The 21,376-nt window shown below is 40.4% G+C and overlaps 2 protein-coding genes across 5 annotated transcripts; both read right to left on the bottom strand.

Moving 5' to 3' along the window:
* Positions 1 to 3,044: 3,044 nt before the first annotated feature.
* On the bottom strand, positions 3,045 to 7,414 carry LOC133000055 (zinc finger protein 235-like). Its single transcript, XM_061069921.1, has 2 exons — positions 7,215 to 7,414; positions 3,045 to 3,908 (listed from the first exon to the last, which is right to left on the bottom strand). Exons 1-2 carry the CDS (start codon positions 7,399 to 7,401, stop codon positions 3,151 to 3,153), a joined length of 945 nt encoding a protein of 314 aa, XP_060925904.1. The 5' UTR covers positions 7,402 to 7,414; the 3' UTR covers positions 3,045 to 3,150.
* A 1,858-nt stretch (positions 7,415 to 9,272) lies between these two features.
* zc3h11a (zinc finger CCCH-type containing 11A) lies at positions 9,273 to 20,647 on the bottom strand. Of its 4 annotated transcripts, none has more exons than XM_061069914.1 (17): positions 20,225 to 20,647; positions 19,051 to 19,116; positions 18,512 to 18,643; positions 18,276 to 18,395; positions 16,700 to 16,823; positions 16,424 to 16,606; positions 16,215 to 16,280; positions 15,936 to 16,109; positions 15,594 to 15,671; positions 15,373 to 15,471; positions 15,124 to 15,186; positions 14,496 to 15,005; positions 14,283 to 14,341; positions 13,770 to 14,193; positions 13,304 to 13,476; positions 12,837 to 13,024; positions 9,273 to 10,540 (listed from the first exon to the last, which is right to left on the bottom strand). In XM_061069914.1, the coding sequence occupies exons 3-17, from the start codon at positions 18,563 to 18,565 to the stop codon at positions 10,354 to 10,356; spliced, it is 2,502 nt and encodes an 833-aa protein (XP_060925897.1). In that variant the 5' UTR covers positions 18,566 to 18,643; positions 19,051 to 19,116; positions 20,225 to 20,647; the 3' UTR covers positions 9,273 to 10,353. The 4 variants fall into 4 exon arrangements, with proteins under 4 accessions (XP_060925897.1, XP_060925896.1, XP_060925898.1 ...); XM_061069913.1 differs by having other exon boundaries at positions 19,051 to 19,965; positions 20,553 to 20,647; XM_061069915.1 differs by having other exon boundaries at positions 20,553 to 20,647.
* Between the last annotated feature and the right edge of the window lie 729 nt (positions 20,648 to 21,376).

Raw genomic sequence — 21,376 nt, 5'->3', positions numbered from 1 at the left:
TGCTGGTACCGCACCATTCATATGGTTTATATTGTTTCATAGTCAACAAAGGGCCAAACTGGCCTATAGCAGACAGTGGACAAATAATCTAAATCTATAATTATCTTTAATTTCCATTCAACACACATGTGTGAAAGAAAAAATGATGGGCAAGATGCTGAACCCCAAAAATGGCCCTTCATAGATTTTTAATGCACTAATTGTAATTCGCTTTGGATAAAAGCGCTAGCTAAATGACATGTAATGTAATGTAACTATCCTGCTACACAAGAGTGACGAATGAGGATCCGACCACTAAACAGTAACAGAGAGCACAAGTGCACCCGGATCTCAAAATAAATTATCTATAGGCATTTTACATGGTAAGGTGGAGACCTTACAATATTATGGAGAATCCCAACAGTTCTTAAAATAAGTCAGCACTTAGAGACTGTGGAGAGAAAAAACTCCTCCATTAACTGGAAGAAACCTCTCACAGAACCAGACTTAATGTGAGCAGCCATCTATCTCGCCTGGTTGGGGTGAGCAGATAAAAATGCGGAAGAGAGGAGAGGTGGGTGGAAAAGAGCGGAGAGAAAAGAGAGATAGGGGGGATGGGGAGGAGAGGGGGAGAGAGAGGTGCTCAGTGCCTGTTAAAAGTTCCCTTAGCAGTCCAGGCCTATAGCACCATAACTAATCAGGACTAACCTGAGCCAGTCAGCTTTATCAAATAGGAACATTTGAAGTCTAACCTTCAATGAAGAGAGATGGTGTCTGCCTCCGGAACCAAACTGGGAGCTGTTTCCACAGGAGAGGAGCCTGGTAGCTGAAAAATATTGATCAAAAATCGAAATATAGATACAATCTAGTTGGGTATAAAAAGCAGGCGCACACAGAAAACAAATAAGTAGTAAAATGAGCTGAGAGAATAAGGAGGCTTGTGGATGAACTGAAAATAATTTTAGCGGTGATGAAAAACTGTTTTACTAGTGTTTTACCACATTACCACAGCTCAAGCAAACAGTTCAAACAGGCATGCTTAGAACGAGAACAACACTACTTTGATAGATGCTATTTTTGGTAATTTATTGATTTGTGATATATGAATACATAAATAAACTAGATTTGATTCTGTGGTTCCTGTTCTGCGATATGACTACTCTAGGAAATTCCTTAAGATAAACACTCAAACTCCTTGTATGTGTTCACATAATTGCCCGATCAAACCTCATCCAGGATAGGATAGATAGGACATAAAGTTGTAGCCATGACAGGAGAAAATATGGATTTAAATATGGATGTTTCTGCAAAGAAGCTACAAATTGTAAAAGGTGGATCTTTCATGTGAATTCAACTATGCAAAAAATAAAAAAAGGGGACGAAACCTCAGCGAGAGCCACACAGAAGAAGATCCGTTTCCAGGGCAGACATACATGCAACAGCTGTGTCTACACGGCCAATTTAAAGTGTGGTCAATCAGGACAACAACATTATAGGATATAAACATGAATGAGAACCATGATGTGAGAGAAGATCAAGCAGCTGCCAAAAGTCTGACCTGTCTCATCCAACTCATGTTACAATGTTATTGAATTTAAATATACATCAAGCTGCTGTATTTCCACCCAAAGCAGGCAGAGACTGTAAGTACACCATTTGATATTGTGGCCAAAATAGCAACTTATTAGGTGGAATCAAAAATCAGACACACTAAAACATTTTATTAATTTACTGACTGATGACAACCATACTGATTAACATCAAGATTCACACGCCTCTCATATAGGATTTCAAGTTTGGTTGTGTACCACAGTCAGTTATTAACTGACCACTGCACAAAGTAGTTTACAGGATATTCTTCATTGATTTATACAGGGAGGAAGCTTATTTATTGTCTTTTTCTACTGTGTTTTCCCAAGTGCCAGTAACAGGGAACCTCCGGCAGATGTCAGCGTTATCATATTATCACATCTTGGTGGACATGACAAACTGTCGCAAGACTTAGTCTTACGGATAGAGCTTCAAATAAAGGCAGCATTTTTAAAATTCAGAATATGGAATACCAGGTTCTGTCTGATGAAATTCAACACAAAACATCCTGTAAAAAAATCACAAACATCCCCTTTTCATTTTCATTCTATTTCAACACAATAGAAGTTGCCTATTAGGTTTAGCTTCATACAATTTAATGTTATTCCTGGTAGAGGTGACTTAACCCACTCAGATAATGTGACTTTCTCTAACAAATACAGTTATAATAATGACATGTTTTTCCAGTTCCAGCTCGGGTAGTGCTCACTTAACTTTCCAACTGTCTTCGTCATATCTCTGCTCCTGTGAATTGCCTTGTTGGTTCTATAGAAACAAGAGAACCTGTGGTAACCTTCGGTTTTCATAAAAACTCAAAGGGTGTTTAGTTTCTCCAGTCTGGGCTACTAGAAGAAACATGGTGGCGTCCATAGAGAGGACCCCCCCTGATGTTAATATAAAGTATTTCAATATAAAGGGCCCATTCTAGGGTAAAGAAAACAACAGCTTGTTAAAATATCACTAGGATTATTTGATATTAAATTTCTATCATTAGATTCCTATCACCTAAAACACTGGACCTTTAAACTTTCCAAATTCTAATCCCAACTGAAATTCCATCACTGGGATTTGACATTAAATGGCCTGTACATTTGAAGGATATCTGATTAAAGTAGATCATCATTTATTTAGTCGTGGTGATTTATTATTACACTGTGTGAAAGGCAGCTTTTCTCTGATTTGGCTTATTCCTGGTAGAGGTGACTTAACTCACTCAGATAATGTGACTTTCTCTAACAAATACAGTTATAATAATGACATGTTTTTCCAGTTCCAGCTCTGGAAATGCTCACTTAACTTTCCAACTGTCTTCGTCATATCTCTGCTCCTGTGAATTGCCTTGTTGGTTCTATAGAAACATCTTAGTTTTGAAACAGGTCAGTAAAATGTTGCACAAATCTGTCCTTTCTATCACATTTGGTGGTGATGAGATAAACAACAGAATCAGTGGATCATATATCTTTATATACAGTACTTTATTGCACAACAAGACACAAACCATTATTGTACACTGTCTGAAGCTGAAAGCTGGACTATTCCAGAATTTTACAATTAACAGATTCATTCCCTGTTACTCTGACTTCACTTGGGGTGCGATGCTTGTCTCCAGCTGGCCCTCTCTCTGGTGTGAAGCCTGAAGTGGGTGTTGAGGTGGGCCGACTGGTTGAAACATTTCCCGCAGACATGGCAGCGGAAGGGCTTCTCTCCGGTGTGGATGCGGTGGTGTCTCTTCAGCATGCTGACCGTGGTAAAGCTCTTCCGGCACACTGCACAGCTGTATGGCTTCTCCTTGGTGTGCCAGCGCATATGGACCTCCAGCTGGCAGGCAAAGCTGAAGCCCTTTCCACACGCTTTACAGCTGTGCCACCTCTGGATGCTTTGGCTTGGGTGAGAAGAGCGAGACAGAGGAGGCTTCAAGGATCTCACGCTTTTCATCTGCAGGATATGAGAACTCTGTTTTGCATTTGAGCGGAGTAAGCCTTTCCCCTGCTGGTCTGCTTTCTGAGTCCTGTGACTGTTTGCAGTACTGGCACAAGAATCACTCTGAGCCACTCTGCAGTTTGGGTGAACAGTCAGAGAGGGGGCTAAAGTGTTGTCTGGCTGGTTGTTCCTGTCACCCTCTCTGTCACACTCTGCCTTTATCTCCTGGGATGTGAGTGGAGGTGGGGAGACAGTCTCAGCTGATGGAGGATGTGCCATTTGCATTGGCTCAGCATGATGACAGTTCCCCTCATCTGAGCTCGTGATGTTTGGTTCTTCTTTAACTTGTGGCAGCAGCTCCACAGTGCTCTTCCACTCACAGGGCTGACCGTCTTCTCTGGGCTGGAGAGTGTGAGGTTCTGAAAGGTGACCAACATCACAGTCAGGGATGGGGGAAAAAATCGATTCAGTTACAAATCGCGATTCTTGTGAATGACGATTTTAAACCGATATGCTGCCTCCCAAATCGATTTAAAAAAAAAAACCATATTTATTGGTTTATACCGGGGGGGATATATTGGGGGAGCAACACCAGAGCATGTTGACCAGCTCTTGTTTTTGCACAAGAATCTAAACATACCCAAGAACTAGCTTTGCATCGGCTACATGCAAACAACAATAGCCTACTTTTTGTTTATTTCAAAGTTTATATTTTAAGTAAACTTTTATTCATTCTGTTTAATTTACCTTTTATTTATTGTTTAAAAGTAGCCTAAGTGGCATACATTTCTTAATCTGTCAGTTTGTGTGGAGTTGACAGGGGCTATACAATAATAGGGCACATTTTTATTTATTTTCTCTATTGGCTGCCCGGCAGTCATTAAGTTAATGTTAATATTTGAAATAAAACTTGTAAAGCTCTAAGTGAATTTGACTGTGTTGTATTTGAAGGAATGATTCAACATTTTTCCATGGACCAGTATTTAAAAAAAATAAATAACCAAAAGAAATCCCAGGAAATCGTAATATTGAATCGCAATACTTACAGAATCGCAATACATATCATATCGCCACCTAAGTATCGTGATAGTATCGTATCGGGAGGTCCCTGTCGATTCCCGTCCCTAATCAGTCAGGTGGTTCTGAATGAAATATCATTTTCTCTTCTAGGAATGTCTCACCTGACCTGCAGGGACGATCATCAAAAACATTCAGTTCCCCAACTATCATTTCATCAGGTAAAACTTATCATACCTTGGCTCTGTTGTCTGACCATAAGGTTTCACTTCAGCTTTTACATGATCCTGCTGCTCTTTCAGTTCTATCAGCAGTTCACAACTGTTTAAAACTTAGTTTTATGAGAGATAATTCAAAGGAAAATGTCCACCGCCTTTGTTATTTACACATTGCCATGTGTCTGTCACACCGCGGTCACTTGCCCTTCCTCATGTGTCACCGGTCTGATTGTCTCCCCTGATCCCGGATTGTTTCCATCTTTTCCCTTCACCCTCATGTGCTTATAGTCTGCGTCTCCCCTTTGTCTTGTGCCAAAGTGTATCGTCCTTGTCCGTGCACCTAAGCCCTTCTCCACAGTCATTGTCGTTTTTGCCTATGAGGTTTGCTACGCCACATAAGTTGTTTTCTGTTTCCTCCTTGAGAGTGATTTTTCGTTTGTTAAAGTTTTCTAGTTTAGCTTTGTTTTGTGTTGTTTGTAATCTGTTTTTCTTCCTCCCTTATGGAGCGATTTATGTTTAGAGAGTTTTAGTTAGTTTGTTGAGCCTCCTGTTTAGGTGAGCCTTTTTTTCTTTTGTCCCGTTTCATAGTAGTTAGGTTTTCCTCCTTCGGCAGCGCTTTTGATTTCTTGCTCTAGCTTTTTGTTTGTCATCCTTCGGGAGCGATTTTATGTTTTAAACCTTTTTCTTTTTCTAGTATGTGTTTTGAATTTATTAAGGAGTTTTCTTTCCCCGAGTTATTCTTGCCAGGTCTTAGATATATTAAGTGAGTTTTTCATAGCCCTATCGTTTGTCACTCTTCATAGAGGATCTGAATTCAATAAAGTGTGCTGGTACGTGTAATCCTCTGCATCTGAGTCCTCATTTCAGTCCAGGCCTGACAGTGTCAATACAATGAAGGACAGTTATCTCAACTTTAGTCCCACACATGAAGCTGATGATGCAGCAGCCTCACTATGTACAAAACCCTCCACACTGATGCCATCAGAAAGAGAATCAGATATTCATCACAAATAGAAGGTAACAAAAGTCTCACCCCTTCATTGGCACAAATGCATGTCCATTACAATAACCTTAGAATCAATAGCACCTGATCTATATTTCAACTGCTTCACTCCCGTAGATCTCTCTGAGCTGGGTTGAACAGTTTCTTCATCTAAACCATCGTCTTTTAGGTCCTATTCCCATTAGACTTTTAAAGGACTCTTTACCTTTAAATAACATTTCCACATAAACACTTTTTGTGAAAAGTGTAATTTTAAAATCAAAACTGGATCCAAATATTTACGTAAATGTTGCTTAATTAAATTACATGCCAAAATATCAATTTACATGGACTATTGCACCATATATCAAAATCTATTTTTGGAAGGATGATTATCATAATGAGCTAGGTCCTTACATCTGTTCTGTATTGCTACGAGAAGTAAATCTGCATTGTCAGTGTATTGGTTCTGTGCTAATTTCTCAGCTGCTTCATGATTTAAAGGCTGGTGTTGATATAATGTGACTAAAGTGATTAATGTAAACTCCATGTTCTTTAAGAATATTCCACAATGGCACTCATCTACCTCTGTCAGAGCCACCATCACAGAACTGCACTAAATATACCTGTCTCCTTGCACTGTGTACCCTGTACAACACTCCGCTCCATATACTGGAACACTTACTTCACATCATATGTGATATGTGTTAATATAAATCATACTGATATTATATATCATTTTATACAATAATATTGTCTTTTGCACACTCTGTCTACATATTCTTACACTCATAGTATATTATATTACCTATTGTATAGTCAAATACTTATATTTATACCTCTACTATATATCATATATTATATCAAACTCTCTGTATATTCTTTGTATATATAAGTGTAAGTCTATATACACATATTTATACATGTGTACATGTTATTATTATATTATTATTATATATACTGTTGCTGCCATTATTACTATATACTGCTTTTATATTGGTATAATTACTATCATATATAAATATATATTATGTTATATAACATACTATATATACTGTACTATTTTTATATACTGTCTAGCAATAACATTACCATCATATCATCAGTACTATTACCATCATCTTGCCACTGCAACTTATCTACCTATTTATCTTGTGTTTCTGTTTGTATTCTTTCTACCTCAATATTTTTTTTATTGTATTGTATTTTATTCAAATATACCGGCTGCTATGACAACTTAATTTCCCTTCGGGGATGAATAAAGTACTCTATCTATCTATCTTAATGCAGGACAAGACTTGTTCATACTGAATCAGGAGTGAGCCCTTAACATGTGAGGTTAGTTCCTGAGAGGTGATTCCATCTTATGTTACTATGATGACACAGGGTACGACACAGGGCTACCACACTCATTGAAGCCATGATCAGAGCTCCATTAGAAGGACTGCGTGTTGAATGGGACGTGGCCTGGTTGTCGGAGCACATCGGTGACAGCTCAGCGGGCTCACCTGGCTGCAGCAGCAGCCGCTGGACGGCGACGTGGAGGAGGCGTCGGAGCCGATCGTTCTCCTGCTTGGAGCGGAGGATCTCCCCCTGGTACTCCACCACCGCGTCCCTGACGGCGCAGAGGATCTCCTCCCCCACCGCCGCCAGCCTGTCCTTCACAAACACGGTCAACGGCTCCAGTGCACTCATGTTCGCTGCTGTCTCCAGAGGGGACGTCCTTCTGTTTACATCCACTCTCCAGGAAACACCGGCTCCTGCGTGGTCCCGAGGCTCCGGCTGCCACGCCCCCGTCTGGACGGGAGACCACACAGCACCATAGATATATATCTATGCTCAGCACCGCTCAGTGCACAGCGCTGCCTCGGGGAGTAAACTTCACTCAGCGTAGTGACCAGGATGTAGTGGGAACCATAGACATATATAAGGCTAGATGTCTCGTCTGCGTTGCCGGCCAACGGAGCCGGACGTCACCAGATGGCGGCCATCTTGCTAGGGGGCAGCTCGCTCACACATAACATTGTGTTGGTAGTGGTAAATAACCATAACTTACTCAATTTTCAACCGATTTTGAAACGGTCTGTTTTTTTTATAAACGTCAGAGATGTAGTTATGACACTGCATTATAAAAAAATATTTAGAAAATAACATAATTATTCATAAGTATGCAGTGTCATATCGAAAAATGTAATTAAATGAATAATGTGCGCAATGGTTTTCTGCGCAGAATGTGCGCGCGCAGTTTTTTTTTCGATTTAATTTTTTTATTTAATTTAATTTTTTTTTTAATATTTAATTTGAAATGGTTATGGTTCATTTTTGTTTTTAAATTTACATATTATTAGATATTGTGCAATGGATAGGTGGTTGAAGTCCTGCCAACACGACAGCCTGCCAAACTTTCCCATGAGTTCGGACCCAGCTCCTGTGTCCACTGGTGTCCTGGCCCCACCCATGGCAGCGTAGTGGCGTGGGGCTGGCTCATCCCTGCGGCCAAGGGAAAGCATTTCTCTGCGCTGGTTCAGGGGTAAATGATGCTGGTCTTCACAGGTGACTGACCTACGCAAGCCTGTAGCCGCCCCCCACCCCCCACAGGAGATTATGTGCTTGTGTGTGTGGCCGCGGCGCTTCCCGGTTCTTCCCAGCATTACGCTGCCGGTGCGAACATGGGCGAGGAAATGAGGCGGACCGCTTTTCGCGGCGCTTCTACCTACCTCCGGTGCGTCCCAAGGTTAGAGGATGATGGTGTGACGTTAATATATTGTTTTACATTGCATGTGTCACGTCATGATAATTCAGTCTCTTGTGCCGCCCTCTCGGCATTTTTCACCCTAGGCAACCGCCTATGTGGCCTGCACCAGGAGCCGCCCCTGGTCCCAGGGCTCACAGATTCAAGTCTGTGAGGAGAGCCCCACAGGATACCATCTACCCAATCATCAGGCCCAGACATTCATATAGGCACCCAGAGGCCATACAGACTACTGAGTCACATTATGAGTTGGGTCAGCCTGTAATAAAAATGTTTACTTCGGGGTGGTTTTGCATCCAGCCATCAATGGATTCATGATTCTGGTTTCCATTGACCGTTGTGCAATTTTATATGTACCAAATTATACAATGTACATCAGTAAAGATTTTCGACTTGAATAATTCATTCAAGATTTGTTACCTTAATTCATTGAAGCAGTATATTTACAATCAGTCTATTATGTGCAGTGAGATAACAAATGTAGGCTAATCCAATAGTGAGTTTTTTTGGAACTATTCCAGAGGCAAGACTACACTTTGTGATGATTCCAGATTCTGCAGTTGGTTCTTTTCAGCCTTGTTGGGTTGTCCTGAATATTCTATTCACAGCATTTCTTTCTCACTTGAACGCCTTCTTCTTTACAGTACCTTATCCCATTGACTTGTTTGGAATTAAGGACATGGATATGTTAAGAGCTAAACTGAAACATGAGCTTACACATCTTTGCTTGTATGAATCAACATGTGATGTAGGTTCCGACCTAAGCACATAGTATTAGCTGAATTGTATATTAATTGATAAGCTATTTATCAAGTTGGTCATTAAAAGCATTATTTTATTTACACAGCAATATGTACAAGTCACTCTGAACAGTATGCATGAGGAAACAGGTCAGGACAAAGCAAACGTAAAGACAAAAAATGACAATGATCTCAGCTGACCACTCATAAACCAATGCTAACCCAAATAGCAGAAAAAAAAACCATACACAAAAAATACAACTAAAGACAGCATTGTTGAAATGAAATACAGTGTTTGTGAAACATATGAAGAGCATACAAAATCAGAAACAGTCCCTGAGGTGTTCCTTAACAAAGACAAGAAAGCGAGTTTAAGCTGATCCCAGACTAGTCTTTTTAAAGTTTACCCACCGGATAAAAGATCTGGTTAAAAAGTATACATACATTATACATTATACAAAAAAAAAAAGACTTAGGGCGGGACAGTCACAGGCAGAAGGTGCATTCCATAATATCTGAGTGGAAAAGTATATAAAGCACATTAAACTGATGGATAAGACGCTCCTCATGTTAACTACTTCTGGAAAACATAATTTCTCAGGGACTGACCTTTATTGCTTTGTTGACAGGGTCATCATTATCAAAATAAAACATTTATTGTCGTAATCTTGAAACTAGCTGAGCAGCAACACTCTCTTCCAAACATAAGCAGAATGAAAAGTTAGTCGGCGTCAATCTATTATTAAGTGCGGCAGTATTGATTATTTCTTTAATTCCGCTTGCTATTCCCTTTGCATAAACGGCATACCAATATGACTTCACATAACAATATCCAGAGATCTTTGACAATCTCAGGATGTTTACTAACAGAACCTCTCCCAGGATTTCTTCTCAGGGCCTGGAAATGTTGAACACTGATCATAAACCGACATGATAAAGAAAACCAAAACCCTGCAGAATTAGCTCCTGGGCTTTAAGAGGATCATATGGGCAGGAAATGAAAAAAAAAATTGTATCTGGCAGGATAAAAAATCTTGAACATTTAAACTAAAAATTATCCGTAGTAGATATGATGGTCTTCACTTCTTGTCAATAGAAAGCCATAGTTTTGGATGAGAATTTGGGGTGTGGTGGTGATTGTTTTAGATGGAACCCTCAGCTGTCAATCATCTCTGAGAGTTCCTGCAGCAGGTCGTCCTCTCCGATGCCCGGGTCTACATCGTCCTCCAGGTGGTCGTCTGTGAATTCGTTTATCAGGTCCTCGAAGTCGTCCACGGCTGAGGTGGACAGAGCAGCGCTCTGTCTTCGGGCCCTGGGCTGAATGGGGGTCTTCAGGACTGGGCTGAAAGATAAAAAAGGGACTTGTTATTTATTTAATGACCGACACTGCTGCAGCACTGTTTCTACTTTAAACATTTTGCCACTCTAGTGTAGCAATGTCATGAACTCAGTTACCCAACTCTGCTGAGGGCTTTTAATTTGAAACAGTGCATTCAGGAAGTGAAGGCATCAGGCCAAGGCAAGAAGAGGAAGGTGAAAGATGTAAGATGAAAAGTAGAAGAAAAAAATAGCTTACATTAAATAAGATTCACGCTGACAACGAGCTTACAACACATGCTTTGACTGCTGAGTAGGGATAGAAAACATACATTTTTCTATATCACTGCACATGGCAGCTTTTTCATAAATGAATACAAGAGTCAACCAGTTTTAGAGTATTAGAGACTGCTATTAAAAGTTTGCTGTAATTTACAAAGTAAGGTTTTTCAATTAAAAAAGTCAGTCTGTCACATATTTTAATTGGCCCGCATTAAAGTCTACAAATATAATGGACTATGGCCCACTGTATTCAACTTCTCAGTTTACGCACTAGGTGGCGCCAAACCCAACCCTGACCTGCCAACTGTCCCTCAGAACGCAGCCACGCCCCCACCCTGAAAGTCACGCATGTGCAATAGCGACAATCATTGACCAATGGCGGTGTCCGTTGCAACAGCATCGCGTACCAAGAAGTCAAACATTCGGGAGATCTTCACCCTTAACATAGCCCGAAAAAAACTACCTGCAATATTTGTACGGCGGACCTGCTCTCCATGGATCAGGACACGAGCATTTGAGGAGGAGGCACGTTTGACATCGTAATGGAGACGATGCGGACGCGCCTCTGTCAGATGTCATATATAAACGTATATACCTGTGTGCAGGATTCTAGATTCCATTACAAAAAAATGGTTTAAACTATTTTTTAACGGGTTTAAAGCGCAATGTTATCCTATTGCCTGACAAACGTCTTTTTTAATCACAATTATTTAGTCTGAAGAAGACGTAGTTTCGTTTGTTGATGTTTTTATTGCTGTTATTTTCCCCGTCCTTTTTGTTAACCGGAAAAATGGATACTTGATTTTTAATTTTTAGTATCAGCACTTGGCCTGTTCTTGGTTCACAGGAAAAAGGGAAACTTGAATTTAAATAATTTTTTTTATTAGCACTTTGCTTGTCCTTGGTTTTGAATGGACAAAAACTTGATTTTTCTTTGATTTTGTGTCAACAGTACCCTTATATGCAACAAAGTTTATTTAAAGAAATTTCTTTTAATGAAGTATCGATCTTAACTGTCTTTATTTTCAGTCATCACATGCATCGAACAACCTCAAGCTAAATTTAAAAGCTGTTTGCTAAATAAGAGCAATTGAGAATTTGTGTAATTCATAATCAGTCGATTAATTAGTCGATTAATCGTTTCAATAATCAATGACTAATCAACTATCAGAATAGTCGTTAGGTGAAGCCCTAATTGTATGTTTAAAGCCTCATAAATTCTTGAGAAAAACAAGCAAACACAAGGTAAACTTCAAGTACTGGATATGAAAATCTATGCTAATGCAGATGATTATCAATGACATTTGTCCTTTATCCTATGGAAATTTAAAGCTTGGCTGCTCGGCATTATTTCAAATATAAATCAAAAGCACACAGCTTCAGACTACTAGCAGTAGTTTGCATGCAACCCATCCAGGATGCATCGTCATCAGAGGAGCAGTTAAGTAAAGGAACATCGCTGCTATATGCTGGTTAAATCAAGTGCATCTTCAAAGAGGGGGGGGGGGGGGGGGGTGGCGGCAATTTTTTAAATGTTGAGAAACAAATTACAATAATACATTAAAACTATATTAGACTACGATATTACAATTATTATCGCATAATAATAATAGTATATAATATATTTTTTAATACTTATTAATGGAGAAAATACTACATTTGTGAGCTTCTCTCCAATCTTGCCAGTGATTCGCAGGGCATTCTGGGAAATTATTTGGTGGAGTTGTACAGCCCAAACAGTTGCCCCTACCTCTCCATCCCAACAAAGATCGGGACACACTAGCCCTACACGCAAAATGGAGGCGAATGGGTGAAATGGGATTGGGACTAAAAGGTGACCGGAGCTATAATGTGAGTCTGCCCCAATACTGAAACAGCGGGCCACTGCTATAAAGTATACTTAGAGGAAAACTATAATGGTAAATCAAGTTTAAACATGTCCACACCAGCCTGCAGACATTTCCTTTGTGAAGTCTGATATTACCAATAGGTCAATGATCATGTTTTAAGTTCATATTTAAAACCCTGTGGAAATTTACCTTTGGGGGAGTTCACCAGTGTCTCTGGAAGTATTAATACTGAAGGTGGGCTTTGTTTCCTGGCTCAGACTCTCATTGAATACAGGGACAGTCTGGAGCTCCTCTCTCAGAGGGCTGGAGCTGCAGTCCAGGCAGTCCAGCAGGGTGCTGGGACTGGGGGGAGCAGCAGCACTGGAAGATGGTAACACCTGGTAACACAAGTCCCTGAAGATTATTCACAGCACTAGATTGTTTAGATTCTCCATCCCACTTTGATGACAAATCTATTAATTGCAGGCAGATTATAAGAAGGCACCAGATACATCAGAGAACTGGGTAACCAACATCTTTAGGACTTGAGTAGAAATACTTCAAATGTTAAGGACGCAAAATATACTTATGATATAAAAACAAATGCAATATACAGAAATGGTTACGATTTTGGCACCTGTCCCAGTTAATTCATGAACACTGTGTGTTGAACCTACTTGTCCATCTTGGCATACTGTCTCTGGCAGTGGCTCCTCCACCTCTCTGCAGCTACTGTTCAGAGGTTTCACAGCAGCCACAGCAGATCGCTCTGTTCCCCTCCTCTTCTGGCCTGGTTTCACCTGCACTGCAGGCTTCATGACAGATGGCTTCACATTCAGTTTGGGCCTCACTAAAAAGGAAACAAAGTTTTAAGGATAATACTAGACACTCACTTGATGCTTTTAAAAACAAATCCTGATTGAATACCAGTTCTTTCAGGTTTCATGAAATCCCCAACCTCCTCCAAATCAAAAACTGGGTTTTTATCATTTACATCAAATTTTAGATAACAGGTGTCTGTAGAATACTAACAATGACATAGTCACTCAAGTGCCTATAAGTATTTCCTGCTTAGAAGAGTTTTCTTCGAAGAGTTTCCTTAGCACTCAAATAGAAATGTGGGTTGCAAAAGAGGTGAAATACCTTTGGCATCTCGAGTGTGTTCTGGGGATTTCTTATTATTATTGCTCAGTGTTTTGTCAGCGGCCGGGAACTCTGCACTTTCATGAGGAGCTGCTCTGGATTGCTTTGCTGGTGGCGGTGCTGTTGAGTTCTTTGAGTTTTTGACTGAGACCTCCCTGGAGTTTCTGGGAATCTTTGACTTAGACTCGCACGCCCTTGGTGAAGAGCTCTGCTGAACAGGGACTGAGGTCACAGCTGCAACTCTTGCACCAGAAGAAGCAGTGCTGTTGAGAGGTGATGCAGCCTTGGATTTGAGGGGGATCAAATCACTTGCTTCAGCTGAGGTTTTGTCCTGCTCCTCCACTTCCTGCCTGCGGAGGCGCTTCTTGCGCATGATCTCCTCGAAGGTCTTGACCTTGACGTTATAGGTCTTTGCAGGCCTGGTCTAGAAAGACACAGGAAAATTACTATCTACAGCAGTCAACAGGTGAACAAGCAACAAAGACAAATACTGCAGTGTCTTCCAGACTGTACCTCAGGAGCAGCAGTTTGAGCTGTAACCTCAGCTCTGTTCTGTGCTGTGATGCTGCCTGCTGATATGAACAGAAAGATCACATTTAAATACAATGTATGCAAGATGAAGATCAGCATATTTAAAATGTATTTTAATCTGAAAGACATTTACAACAGTACAACAGCCCTTGAGCCAATATACAGAGAACTATATAAATTGTCTCGCTGTCTTACTTTGGGGAGCTAGTTTGTTGATGCGCAGTAGGCAAGGAATCTTTTCACCATTCTCCTTAGTATCAGTGCTCCTCTTGATTTCAGCCTGCATACCCTGTTGAGCCTGTATCTTTGCTGCTTTCTCCCTGCGGATCTCCTCCAGGGTCTTTACTCGAACTTCCTCTACGTTTGTAGCCTCAGAACAGGGCCCAGCTGCATTCGGCTGTGCTTGGCTCTTGCCTGGGGGTTTCTCCACAGTGTCCTTTGCCTTTTTTGGGCTGGGCTTCTGCTCCTCCTTCCTTGTCTTCTTGGCTGGATTGATCTCTGAGAACGTTTTGACACAGCGAATTGAGTCATCTTTAACACTGATGGCTCGCTTGACACCCTTATTGGTTTTGGTGCTCTCTGGTCCCACAATAGAAGGACCATCCTTCTGGCTCTTAGACATTGCTGCCTTTTCCTGTTTGATCTCCTCCAGAGTTTTGATGCGGATCTGCTCAGGAGCTTTCTTAGATTCTGTGTTGGTCTCAGCTGTTGGGAAAATTCAGGGCACAAGACACAATATTTTTCTCAATGTGCATGATTATTAATTCAAAACAAAATAATGGACAACATCAAGGTAACATTCAATATTCTTCTGATTTATTACCTCGGCCAGTAAGTGCAACAAGAGCAGTTGTCGATCCAAGTCTTTCCTTAATAGGCTTAAAAACTGTAGAAAAGGAAAAAGAAAGTAGTTTAAAAAGACATTAATTCGGGGCCCATCAAAGCACAACCTGTTTATATACACATTTTACAGTTACAACTCTTCCCTCCTTCTGACTAATATGATTTAAAAAAAAAACCTGCAGATGATGCAGAGAAAGAACCTCTACTTTTGATATTTAATGATACTCGCCTTTCTGTGGGGACATTAATGGCTCTTCTTCATCCACAACTCTGCCCAGACGCTCAGCCAGACTCCTTTTCAGCTGGACACCGCCTCCACTTTTTTCATCTACAGCAGGGAGAACTCATGAGATTCTGTATTGTTGCCATTAATATAATTTGTCGTAGCACCTCAATTCTATTGGTAAGCTCAAAATATTGTCATGAGTTGTAACAAGAGTGCAAATTTACCGATAGTTGGCATCTTCCTTCCGAGCCTTTCAGCCACACTGCCTCTTGATCTCTCAGTTTCTTCAAAGACATATTGGCCTAGGTTAAAAGGAACCACATACTGGTTGAGAACGAGACGATGATGGCTTGACTTCTCACTTAGGAGTGAAGATATTGGTAATATGCTTTCAGTTCATTTGAAATAGTTTATCTGTTTAAGATGGTCATTTATTTTGAGTTTTCATGCAGCGAACATCCAGAGCAGATATTTAAGTGTGTTTAGAGCCTGTTTCAACTCATCATCAGATGAGAAACAGAGCAAAGTAAGAGACTCGTTAGTCCCCTGGAAGAACAGCTTTTTACCATCTCTGGCCTCATAGAGGGCTGGCCGACATAATGACTGGATGTTTTCTTTCTCTCCATTGGCCAAGGTATCAGAACTCTGGATGGGGTAACCGGCTCTTCTCATGCTGGTCTTCAGGGCCTTCCTGAGTCTGATCTCCTCCAGGGTGCTAACTCCAAAATTCAGTGAGTCATCTGCCAAGTTAGAATATCTTATCAGAAAACACCCTAACTTTGATAATATTACAGAATTGGCAGCAACGTTTGTATCCAAGTTTTTTTTGTGTCGCTCAGTCTCACCTAATTTGGGTAGCTTTCGATGACCAGAGCCGGACCTGCCATCATCTCCTTCCTCTGAGAAAAGGTCTGGAAATATTAAGATACATGAGCTTAAGACTACAGGGAATAATGTGTCTCAATTAGAGGCAGGTGTGTTTAAACAAAATTCTAAGAAAAGAGAGAAAGAAGCAAGAGGCATGGAAGGAAATTCGAGATCAAATCTAGCTCACCATCTTCATCCTCATCATCATCTGCAGGATTGATCACCACTGGTGGGTGAGTGGGGCTTGGTACCGGCTCCTGACTTTCGGTCTTAATGACCCCTCTGAGCTGGGGGTTGGCTGCAGTTGCAAGAGGGACACTTGGTAGGAGAACTGTTTCGTCAAGTAGCTGCTCCTCATTCTTGCTCAGACCTGGGAGAATTACAAGGATTATCAGTATCATCAGTGCCTTTCACAAGTGGATGTAAAATGTATTTTAACTTTGTGGGAAAGAAGTCTAGTCACCTTTATCCGGTGGGAACAAGATGCCCTCTATGTAGCGGGCCTTTTCATGGAGGAAGGCACAGTGGGATTTCTGGCAGCCGGCAGACTGTTTCTCCCAATAGCAAGGAATCTCCTTTCTGTTTTTCTGTTTTGATGCACATGATATATGTATAAGCATGCATGGTGGACATTGGTTGATCATATCTCTATAATTTATCTGTTGTCTATTAAACTGCCCTATTGCACGCAACAGCACAATTTAGTTAAATGGAAGTTTAGACAAAGTTGGCTTGTTTTTACAGGATTGCTAAGGATCTGAATTTCAATTTTCACTGAAAATCAGTTGATAAAATGTTCACTGGTCATGTTTAAGTCAACCGGTCAGTGAAAGTCAATATATCCAATTGCTGGGGGAAAGCTTTTAGATGCACTGTAGATGTTAGATGTCTAGTCAGACAAAACCTGATTATACTGTACTCTAGGGCTGCATGATATCAGGAAAACATGCAACATGCGATAACATTGTTTAAAAAGTTGGGATAAGGAGCCACTTTGTTTTGTCAAACCTCGGTTTTCAAATTCTCTTCTCTCACTATTCTCTTAATCTGTCAATGAATCATTGACGGAAAAACCCAGCAATCATCTGAATACACGTCTATCGTGCGCTTTGATATCACAATAGATTTTCGATATATGGTGCAGACCTAGTTCATTGTAGTGTAGTATGAGGTTCAGTGTGTATAATTTTGTGACATCCAGGGGGAAGTTTCATGTTGCAGTTGAATACCCCTCATATCAACTTCCCCTTCCAAACATGAAAGATAACCTATGGTAGCCTTCAGTTGTTATAAAAACTTTTTTTTTTTACCACAGTTGATATGGTTCCTTGGGGTCTCTAGCGTATCGTTTCTGACATAGAGGAACCACAACAAATCGTGGAATTGTTTTTTTCCAGAGTTTTTGGGCTGGTGGACATGCCAGATACCCAAATTAACGTGTAGCACTACAAAAGTGGAATTTTCATCATGTTCCTTTTAAAGTATTTAAATATAGAAGGGCCCATTCTAGGGTAAAGAAAACCACAATTTGTACAATTCAGATGATTCCACAATTGTGAAAAAATAATTTGGATTATTTAATATTCAATTACTGCCAATAGATCCCTTTCACCTAGAATCGTACACACTGAACCTTTAAGTGTTCCTTCCAACAACTCCAGAGGCTGGAGTGGAGCTCCTGGACAAAGTTTATCAGGAATGTTTTTCTATCCAGGTAATGGACATTAAAGGGATAGTTCACCAAAGTTTAAAAATTCATTCATCGGAGTAACTGGTGACTCTTTCAGACGTAATAAAACAAAAAATGACCTTGTTTTGAGTCAAATTTGAATGTTGGAGCTTCCGGACACTTTGAATATACCAAACAATAAGTATGGTGGGAGCAAAGCCTGAGGGAGATTTCTTGGCAAGATCGTGGCAAGCCTGCACATAGCAGCTCTTGGCTCATTGACATGGTGTGCATTGATTTAGAATTTCGTTGTATTATCTTGTGCAATAACGATAAAAATGGATTTCATTAATGTAAACATTATACTTACTGTGATTTCCATGTGTCGAAACTTGCAGATGGTCCGAAAGCAGCGTCCTTCCTGCCACAGATTGCAAACTGTTTCAATGCCCATTGCAGCCTCACAGTGTCTGAAGGGGCAGCTGTCTCCCTGGAGGATAAGTGAAAGGTATTAAAATCACACTCCTTCAGTCCACCAGTCACATTCCAACTGGTTAGATTATGCATTTACAATATGTGTGATCTTTGCGCTCAAACTTTGCTTACTTTAGCGCAGGTGGAATAGTAAAAGAAGTAGCAGTCATCTCCATGGTTGGTCATAGTAATGCTGGTATGCGTCTCCAACTTAAGACCTTCAAACGCGGTGGATGGTTCTCTTCAGGACTGACAGGACTCTCACTGACAACCAAGAGCACAATAACACATCAGAAAGAGACTTTCTCCGCCTGTCCTCCTAGCATTAAGTCCGCAGAAAGTCCGGACAAGTCTATGCGAGAACACAGCAAGCGACTGGGGGGGGGTTGATGACGCTTCTAACACGCAACAGAAGCTGAAGTGAAAAAAACAAAAACAACCCAAATATCTCCCGAGGGACAAGCGGTGCTTTATTCATAGACCAGCTGGTTTGTGCATGTGTGAAAAGCAAACTACTCAAAAAAAGTGTTGTTGCTTTTTAGCATTTAGATAATTAAAATCACCTTTCAGGATTTTTTTATTCAAATGCCTAGGAAGAGTTCTATCTTAAACTGGTGGTATTTCGTACTAAAAAGCTGATGAGCACAGTTTTAGCATGATGCCATGTTTACCTGAGGTGGCTGAGAAGTTTTCCTCCCTCTTGAGCGCACTGCTGGTCTCCGTGAGGATATGGAGTCCTGAAGGAACACTTGATCCATGAGATAAGAGGAAAAGGGGGTTGGATCGCCCAGAGACACTTGTCTTCCTACGATATCCCTCCTCTGAGACATCTTTATCTCCGCCAGACTGCTAACTATTACTGATGGTGGGTGCAATAGAGTCCTTTGGTGATATTTGTATTTATTAATTGGTGTAACTAATTAAAAGAAATAAATGGGGGAACATGGACGGCCACGAAAAGAAAGAACTTGATCCAAACGGCTTTAACTGGTGTGGCAAAAAGAGGACAAATGTGGGTAGGTGGGGAAAAATCCTCAGCTTCATCTTGGATTTGGTGGCATTTGATGATGGCAGCAGAAAAAAAATGGGCAAGATACTCAAGCTTCTAGACATTATCAGGTGAAGGTAATCAGTGCTGAAGAAAAAAAATCTTCCGCCAATGAATTCTGATGGGGGGGTCAAGCTATCCATATCCAGGGATCCCCACAAAGGGCGGAGAGGATGAATTTAAACCTACAAACCAATCAAAAACACTCCCCAGGGAACTGAAAATAAGTTATTAGGAGACAGACATTTGTGCACAAGTACAAATGAATTTGACATTTCCACAGAGATACACAGCAACACAAATATTCTTTCAATAAAAGACTGTAGGCTGCAGCTATAAAAGGGAACCAGGTCGTGGAACAGACTGGCTAAAATCTCAACCCATGATTATGTGTTGATTGATTTCATGTACCTAATCCAGAATTAAGAACAATTACATTTACAATTGGTCCACAGGAGTCGGGTTGTGTATTTACTGGAGACATGGAGGGCCTTGTTCGACACTGACGACCAGCTTGAACAACACGTCTGCCGCCCATCTGAGCAATAGATAGAAAGCACTCTGAGTGAAGATAAAGCATTTAAATTATATATAATATAAGAGTCAAACTGCTAACTCAACAATCACGTATGCCTGTAACATTAACGCAAGTTTTGCAGGTAAAATATCTACGGCTGCTGACCAGAATCGAAGTTATGTGGGAAAGCAAGTGACAGGGCAGCTTGTGTGTCGGTCCAAGACACGTATGTTGAATAACTGAAATACCAAGACAGTCAAAACAACAATAACATACTTACTGTGGAACAATAGTACGCAGCCCAAAGCTACCTGGGACGATCTACAAGCGGTTCCCAGCAGCGAAAGAAACGAACTATCCGGTAAACGATAGACTTGTGTTGACGAGATAACGTGTAACGAGATATCGACTTTCTACGTTTAAACTTTACGAGTGTTTATGTTCATGTGGTGTAAGGTTATTAACGCTGAACAGAGGCCTACCTAAACCACGTCGCGACCTTATTGCTAGCGTTAGCTAAATGTTAACAGTTTTCACTTGATAACTAACCTCGTACTCACGTTGGACATTTAAACACTACCATGTACCAGAAATGTGGTGTTAATTACCGGTTTCAGATTAAAAAAGATATTAAAAGTTGTGTGATGCAGGAGAGAAGCCGTCCTTCGTCGTTTTCTGTAGCAGCCGGACACACACTAAACAAAATGGCGACTGCAGGACACCAGACGAGAAGGGGCCAGTCAGTGTGTTGCGTTCAGGTCGAGTGGAAATATTGTAAATTATAATTGTACAATAATAAATCACTGTGTGTGTGTGTATATATATATATATAAATATATATGTTGCGTTTATTGTTTGTTTGTATAATTTATTAGCCTTTAGTAATTGCATGTACAAGAGAAGCACTAACATTAAGAGTCACACTGGTGTCGTTAAAGCTTTCAGGAATAGGAGTATGAGCTTATTTTTTATCTGGTCGATGTACCTGAATGCGACCTTTAACGTGATGTGGGCAGGGTTACATACACGTATGCAAATTGTACTGTATAACAAAAAAATAACCAGTGCTTCCAACATATTATGCAAGATTTGCAATTCACTAAAGATAAATGCTGTCTAAACATATTCATCCAAGAAAACACAGAACTGCTGCTGTAACAAATGTTTTCATCATAATTAGTTGAATTATGTCTCTAAAAAACACTTAATCCACTCCATTTATACTTAATTGTTCTTTCTTTACACTCCATTGCTCAATGTTAGACACAGCAGGTGTAATAATACATTAATTTCATCGCTTCCAATTTACTTTCAAATGCATTAACTTTAACTTTCATTATTATCTAAACCATTTTTTGTTCATTCCACAATTAATTACTCAAACCTCTGTATTGTCCCCTTTTCATCAGATTAAAAAGGCATTCATATTTCA

The sequence above is a fragment of the Limanda limanda genome, chromosome 4 (assembly GCF_963576545.1).
Source record: "Limanda limanda chromosome 4, fLimLim1.1, whole genome shotgun sequence".
Taxonomy (NCBI): domain Eukaryota; kingdom Metazoa; phylum Chordata; class Actinopteri; order Pleuronectiformes; family Pleuronectidae; genus Limanda; species Limanda limanda.
This window is presented reverse-complemented; position numbering and strand designations above follow the sequence as displayed.

Excerpts from the sequence above, each read along its gene's own strand:
- LOC133000055 (XM_061069921.1), bottom strand. The coding sequence starts at position 7,401 with ATGAGTGCACTGGAGCCGTTGACCGTGTTTGTGAAGGACAGGCTGGCG. Across the intron at positions 3,909-7,214 it reads GCGGCTGCTGCTGCAGCCAG|AACCTCACACTCTCCAGCCC; the intron begins GTGAGCCCGCTG and ends GTCACCTTTCAG.
- zc3h11a (XM_061069914.1), bottom strand. The coding sequence starts at position 18,565 with ATGACCAACCATGGAGATGACTGCTACTTCTTTTACTATTCCACCTGC. Across the intron at positions 13,477-13,769 it reads ACACACTCGAGATGCCAAAG|TGAGGCCCAAACTGAATGTG; the intron begins GTATTTCACCTC and ends TTTCCTTTTTAG. Across the intron at positions 10,541-12,836 it reads ACTGGTGAACTCCCCCAAAG|CCCAGTCCTGAAGACCCCCA; the intron begins GTAAATTTCCAC and ends TTTATCTTTCAG.